Genomic DNA, 7,453 nt, shown 5'->3' with positions numbered 1-7,453 from the left:
TACAATAGCATGTTTTTGCATTTCATATTTGAATCATATGATTTAATCTGAATTATAAAACAAATTAAAATAGTGATTTTCCATATAATAATTGTATATAGTACTCTACACAGTAGTGGGCCTTTGCCAACTCTTGTGTGACTGGAGATTCAAATGGTCCACATTTCGTAAACAACCGCTGGAATGGCACAAAAAGTCACACGGTCACAGGTTGGTATGCTTAAATAATGATAACCATGTTACAGTAATCAAACAGCATGTTGCACCATGCGAAATTATGATGTAATTGGCATGTACCTGGTGTATCTACTGTAGGAAGAATGGCTTTGATGTATAATCTGATAATGAGCGAATGACGTGATATGATGAGAGAACATCTTTTGTATCCCTGTGTTTTACGCATTATGAATAAATATTACATATTTGCCGATCAATTTAACAGTACAGAAAGGGTCAAACATAATATATATTCAGAAAAGATATACAATATAGGTATCATTAGAGCCCTTTTCATAGCATGTTATATTTCTTTACATAATGTCATTGTTGAGTGTATATGGTACATCTATCGATATTAAAACGGTCCTACTAAACATAGAACTCTAGAGAACCCTAGAGAACTCTGGGATTTTTTCATTTAAAAGGGCTAATAAATGCTTTATTATGCATTTATCTGTTTAGTTCCATGTTATACTACATACATAAACTCATTAAAGTTGATTGTAAACTAATTAAAGACAAATTCCCGAAGGAAATCTAGTCGGCGTGATCGTCAATTTCCGATCCCGATCTAATGTCATTTAGATATTGTTTCTATATACAGGTTACCTCAAGCCATTGGTATAATAATGCACGTAAAAACACAAAATAATATATATTAAGCTATCACATTTCAATGATCATATTCTGTTGTTATAAATATAACAACTTACGTACGTTATTATTATTGTACAGAAAAAATGTATCTTGCTTTTTACTTAACAAATGACTCTTAAATTTCATTTGATCATTAAAAATGTATTCCTAAAGCATAATGTAAATAATTAAAACAGAAATATAGAATTTGACCACAATCGTGAACATGCCCCTTTAATTTCTTCTGTAAGGAAAAGGCAAATCATGCACTATTTTTAAAGCCTTTATATCAATTAATATTTACAATTTCTAGTGTCTTTGTCTGCGATAACACTACAAATCAATTTTGTTATGCATGTACAGTCCAACAAATTCAAATGACCTATGCTTTGATGCTACCCCTGGTTATTTTATGACGTATGCCATGAAGAGACAACATCTCGACACATCTTTGGTGCATCTAATGTTTCAATCTGTCTGTGTTGTGACTTTGCTTCCATTTAATATTGACTAGTTAATCATTCTATTGCTCACAATTGATGTTTTGTTTCTTGTAAAAGTTATTTTTAATGATGCCTTATTTATCGAAAACACATATATATCATATCTTTTTATTGATACAATCGACATGAATTTTGGTCTCTGTATGTTTTTTAATTTTTCTACAAACTGCGTGTACATGCAATTACTTGTATATAAGGGTGATCAAAAGTATAGATTAAATGAATACTTTCATTACTTTTTGAGACTGTAGGGAAATACTAGTAAGTCAAACTAATTCATTTAAAATCATTTCTGTCAGACTGTTTTATCGTTGTAAATTTTAAATTTGATGGCAACTCCCAGCTGAAATTCTTAGTATCTTTATGTGTTAACACACCAGAATTGTGCCATAGTGGATCTCGGATATTCTTTCGATTGTCCATTTATAAATGCATATTCATGGAGAAGAGTTGTTTCATTACACTCAGGTAAAACTATCAAGATTTGAAGTTGACGACAAGCAAAAAGTCAGTATCTTAATTAAAATCATAACAAATCACAAACGGAGAATAAAGACACTAACGCTACAAATTATAAAATATAATTAACCTTAAATAAAATCCATATCAAGAATTATATTAAATGTTGAAAGAATTTAAAAAAGAGTAATTTTAATGGACTTGTAAACTGCTTGGGATTGAGATCCTTTGAATAATTTAGTCTTCCCCAACTTGATGTTTTGCGTGAAATAATTAATATTTACTTAAATCCAAATATTTTAAATATATCTTTCGACTAAAATACAACTTTTTTTATCATATAAAATGCAAAAATAGGTTCTAAATACTTTAAATATGAAAAAATCGCCAGAGTTCTCTAGAGTTCTCTAAAGTTCTCTAGAGTTCTCTGTTTAGTAGTACCCTTTACCCCCCAAAATATGTTTTACAAAGTTTTGGAAAGGTAAAAGATTTAAAATCCCCAGTGAGATTCGAACTTCATTAAGACTTACAGATCCGTAGTGAACGCACTAGCCCACTGTGCCACGCTGTTATAGGTAACAATTTTTGGAAAGAAACTATCTATAGAATTATGCTTGTTTTTATTGTCTATTTCGATAAATAGTTCGTCACAACATGGAGGTGTCCAATACTACCTTAAGCTATAAATAATATTTGGGTTCTGTATGTTTCTTGATTGAATATTCAAAAGTTGCCAAATCATGATGCATTACCCATAAGTAATTAAAACATGTTCTTAATATTTTTGTTTCATGTGGGTTTTCTTTAATATGGTAATTATTACCTATTAAGCAATCAAGCAGATCTTCAATGATGAAGACCATTTAAGGAATGATGTGACAGTCAAACTGGTTCGAATATCAGGCTGGCGCCAGCTTGTTCAGTTGGTAGAGCAGCTAACTAGAGATTCAGTGGGCCCTGGTTCAAATCCCAGCCTGGTTGGTCATTATTTCTCTTATCTCCTCCTGCTCCTCTGAAAATGGCCCGCCTGATGCATTTTATTTTCAAAAAAAAATTGAAAAAAAAAATTGGGGAAAAAAATCAGGTTCGGTATACAAAAAATTCAATACATTTGAATGACTGCCTAAACATGTGGATTACTGTTTTGATTCCAGTCATGACTGTTATTATAAAGATACAAATGTTTTCCTGCATTAACAGTTAAGTTGAAATAAAATGGAATTAAAAGATTAAAATTGGGTTTGTGTACTCATATTAGCATTAACAATTTAAAAGTTGTTATTTCTAGAACATGAACAGTGAAAAAGGTGTTTTAAAAAAATTAATTACTAAAATCCGCCCACCCGCCTCATATTGTTTGCAAATCAGGATGAGAATCTTAATATTAATTTTTTATGGCCTAACTATAGATTGTTATGTTTTACAGTTGAGATGAGTTACAAATCTCTAATTTGTCTTATTCATTACAAACTGAACTTTAATTAAGATACAGTACATATTACTGGTAGCTAGGTTATGTGATTAAACAGCTATTTGGTTGTTTACAGCTACTCTCCATCTTTAAAAAGCTGCATAGAGTACGTCAAAGAGCTTTCAAGAATGACAACCATGGACTAAGTGGTATGTACAAAATCCAGTGTGATCTGTAACATAAAATCAGATTTATTTCATTAAAGCTAGCGAGGGGGGGGGGGAGATAAAGATAAAAATGCTTTTATTATTTGTAAAAAATACTTAATCTGTACTTTAGTACATGTATTAAACAAACAACAGATAAAGCAAGCAACAGTGCCGCAAGCAGGTTATAAACAAGCTCTATTGAGAGCTGCTGTTTTCATTTATTCTGTTTTTACAGTATGCAGAGAGCGGATAAATGAAGGCTTCAGAAAGAACAAGAATGTGTCGGATGAAGCAGAAATATACAAAGTGAGCATCACATTTCTAAATGAGTTGTCAAACATTGCATGTTTTTTAATTGCGAAATTCTCTCCAGAAATGATTAGCCACTCATATTTCTTTAAGAATGAAATAAGAATACCAGAAGTATTAAAAAGCAAGAAAATAAAATTCATTTAGTTATCATATACTTTAAAAAAAAAATAAAACAGGATTTCTCTTCCTTATTCTTTTTCCTTCTTGAAACATTGGCATGAATTTTTCATAATGATTTCCATTTTATTGCTGTTTGATATTTGCTGTCATGATTTTAGCTGTTTAAGACTGCAGAGGAAGTGGAGACGGTGATGAAAACACAGCTAGTCCAGCTTGAACAAGTGGAAGAAAAGACATTCAGTAAGAGCCCCAATCAAAGTGTGGATTTTTCTGTTGGTTTGTCCCAACCATGACCCAGAGGCCATAGATAGTGTTCCAAAGCGGGGGAGGGGGAAGTGGGTCAGGTCTTGGGGGTAAATGAGATAATGGAAAACAAATAGTTCAACTCTGAAAATCATACGAAAAATCTTCATCGATAAAAATTTTGTTATTGTTATATTGTATGAAGTCAGGTTCTTCTATACCATCACCCATGGATAGAAACACATGTATACTTGCATATAGAAAATCTGTCAAAATACTTCTCCAGAATTTCAATGCTACAGTTTTTTTTCTTTTCTAAGATCTTTAAAAAAGCATAAGGTCAAGTTTGTACAACCCATAATCCAGGAATAGAGAAAATTTTTTTTTTATCCCCTTGCACAACTTATTGCAGAGAGTATAATGATGATCATGCTTTTGGGTCTCCAGAATTATTTTTTTGGGGGTAAGGTGGGGCCACATTAGAGGGTCGAATTTTACATAGAAATTTTTTAAACTTACTCTCAAAAACTGAAAAGTAATAATATATGGTATTACAAATGTCCTTGAATGCAATCATCTTGACATATTGTTGATCTCAATTGTTTAGACCATGGCCCATATACAATTCTTGGACCCTACAAGGGGCTTGGTGTAGGTTTAAGTATTCATGTAAATGTATCTATGAACAGTTGTTTTAGACCAATATGTGATATGACTGAAATTATCTTTTTACAAAAGCAGCTCAATGTTAAACAATAAACAAGAATATCTGGATAAAAATATTTTTATACATGATTTATTATACTACATTGTGCAGATATTTTGTAGTGGTATTATATGTCTCCATAACGCTGATTTTATTATGGCCATTACACAGGTGAGCGATGTGGCCCATGGGACTTTATTTCTCTATTGGAAAAATAGGAAAATATCTCTATGAGCATTAGTGTGATATCTCATAACTATTTGGAAATTTTTTTTTTCTGATTTGATTAAAAAAAAATCATCACCTTCAGAAGCCAGTATGTGGTAGCAATGGGAGTTCAATACATAAAGCAAAGGTATAAAATGGGGATACAAAATGACATTGGGAACTGTTACATTAAAGTAAGCAAAGTGGCCCATGGACATGATGTTAAAAGATTGATATTAAAATGAAATTTTACTTCAACAAGAATTCCCTAGTGAAAATAGATTTCTAAAACGATTTTGATGCCATGATTGTATTGTAAATGTGGAAGAGATCTAAGTGCTCTGCTATGCAGACTGCGATAACTAGGCAACTAGGAATGAAGTGATTGTTTATCAATTCATCCTTAAACATGGAGGCTAGCAAAGTTTATTGTTGTAATGCTTCTGTTCAAATTGGATTGACTTGTATTGACATTAGCTTTTTCTTGTCCTCTGTATGAAAGAATGGATAATAACTGGTGGTTGTACAACAACAATGCTTTTAGAGAGCTTATTGTATTACTTCATGTCTTTCATTACTCTGATTAACTCCAAAAAATGATGTAAAAATTACAATATAATTGTTTTTTTTTCAGGGATGCATATTCGAGATGAAACTTATATGAGGCCCAATATTCCCTTTAACCCAGATGCAGAGATTCCAAGAATACCTAGAAAGTCAAAAAGAAAATGCAATGAAAATACAGAGCCCAAGGCGTCATGATATATAGGCATTTGTGAGAAGCACTGAATGTCTGAAATCTCAATGTCAAAGACTTTCTGAAAATAGGCTTGACAGGTGAAAGAAAGAGAGAGAAAATGGAGACTGTGGCATATTCCCCATTGATAAAACTTTAAAGGACTACATTTTAGCCTTTTCAATCAAGTATCAGTGTTATATCTGTGAATAAATATGAATGCTGTGTATGTTGTTTTGGATTTCCTTTTGTATAATCTCTTTGATTTATTTTAGTATTTATTTTCCGTTAGAAATTTTATGGTGTCTGATTTCTTTACAAGCAGAAAATTCGATCTGCCATATTTGATTCCAGTTACACAGGGAGAATAATATTTATGGGAAGATTTTTATTAAAGTGTTCAGCTCAAAATAGTGAGTTGTTTGACATAGTTTGTTTAGATGTTTTCCTTGCACTGTTGAAATAGTGGTGTACTTTTGGAGGTTGTCTGGGCGGCTGTCTAGCGTCATAATTTGGATGACTTTAGTCTTGATGACGCTATTCACTGTTACACCATGGCAACTCTATCTTTGTAAGCACAAAATTCTCCATGTGAATATGGTGAGTTTTGATCGAACAAAGTTTGCAGAGGAAAATCGCTGGAACAAATTCAATTTCTTATCTTTGAACATTGAAGAATAATCAAGTTAACAATATTGTGTTGTAATTCCCTTATATTTGCTTTTTTTCTAAACTGATATTTTTTTTTTCATTCATAGCGCAGAGAGATATCTCAAATTTATTTTTCCCCAGTCTTTGATAAGTTAGTGGCAAATTTCTGAAATAATCCACAGTAAAGTTTGATTGATCGAATTGAAACAGAAGACACGAACTAACGTCAAACTTCCAACTTAATATTAAATCTATATATATGGAAGGAAGAATTAGCTTTTCCCTCTGTGTGATGTTAAACATGTTAAGTAACTGACTCTTTTAGCTAACCCTTATATTTTTTTCTGCAGATTAATTAGTAAACTTAAAAATTAGGAAAGGAATGTACCATATCCAAACAAACATTCTTGATTGAAATATAGGGGTTGGGTGATCAACAATATCTACATTCATTTTTGTGAAAAAAAAATATTTTGTTTAGCCATAAACTACTAGTATCATGTAGTATAGAAAATTCCATGAACCTTAGCTAAAATAAACTTCGAATGCCTTCTTATATCTTTATGCAGAGCTCTTCGTCTTAGGAGATTTATATAGTCCAAAGATGGCCACGACCATACAGCTTTCTTAAAGGTAATTGGACACGATTTGAACTCAAATTTTTCAAAATATAATTTTTCCGTTTTATCTCCTATGATAGTTAATATGGATGTTTCTAGTGCTTTATCAATATTTGGAAGTCAAATATAGAGTTACAATGGAGTAACAGAGGTTAAAATTCTTTGTTTTGAAAACAAAGCTTGAGTCTTGTTATTGTTTTCTTATGCATTGTATTGGTATAAGTTTCACTCTAATGTTGCTTTTTGTTATTGATAAAAGTACATGTGTATAGGAAACATCAAATCAGTTTATTTTGTTGCCACAAGTTATTTTGTCAAAGAAATGATATTTTTTTTCATTTTACATTATTGTAAACAAATAATTTTAAGACTGGAGCTTTGTTTACATAATACCGATTTCTTTCCTCTGTATCTCGCTTGT

The 7,453-nt window shown here is 31.4% G+C and overlaps 1 protein-coding gene across 1 annotated transcript; it reads left to right on the top strand.

The window, feature by feature from the left end:
* Window positions 1-100: 100 nt before the first annotated feature.
* On the top strand, window positions 101-5,988 carry LOC128191171 (complex III assembly factor LYRM7-like). The gene is made up of 5 exons (XM_052863253.1): window positions 101-210; window positions 3,365-3,437; window positions 3,673-3,743; window positions 4,028-4,109; window positions 5,660-5,988. Exons 1-5 carry the CDS (start codon window positions 184-186, stop codon window positions 5,785-5,787), a joined length of 381 nt encoding a protein of 126 aa, XP_052719213.1. The 5' UTR covers window positions 101-183; the 3' UTR covers window positions 5,788-5,988.
* The last annotated feature ends 1,465 nt before the right edge of the window (window positions 5,989-7,453 follow it).

The sequence above is a fragment of the Crassostrea angulata genome, chromosome 7, assembly GCF_025612915.1.
Source record: "Crassostrea angulata isolate pt1a10 chromosome 7, ASM2561291v2, whole genome shotgun sequence".
Lineage (NCBI taxonomy): Eukaryota > Metazoa > Mollusca > Bivalvia > Ostreida > Ostreidae > Magallana > Magallana angulata.
The sequence above is the reverse complement of the archived record's forward strand: the minus strand, read 5'-3'. Positions and strand labels throughout refer to the sequence as shown.

Bases quoted from the DNA above. Each gene is read 5' to 3' on its own strand.
- LOC128191171 (XM_052863253.1), top strand. From the start codon at position 184: ATGGCACAAAAAGTCACACGGTCACAG. The intron at 3,438-3,672 runs GTATGTACAAAA...CTGTTTTTACAG, and splicing joins TGACAACCATGGACTAAGTG to TATGCAGAGAGCGGATAAAT. The intron at 3,744-4,027 runs GTGAGCATCACA...TCATGATTTTAG, and splicing joins ATGAAGCAGAAATATACAAA to CTGTTTAAGACTGCAGAGGA.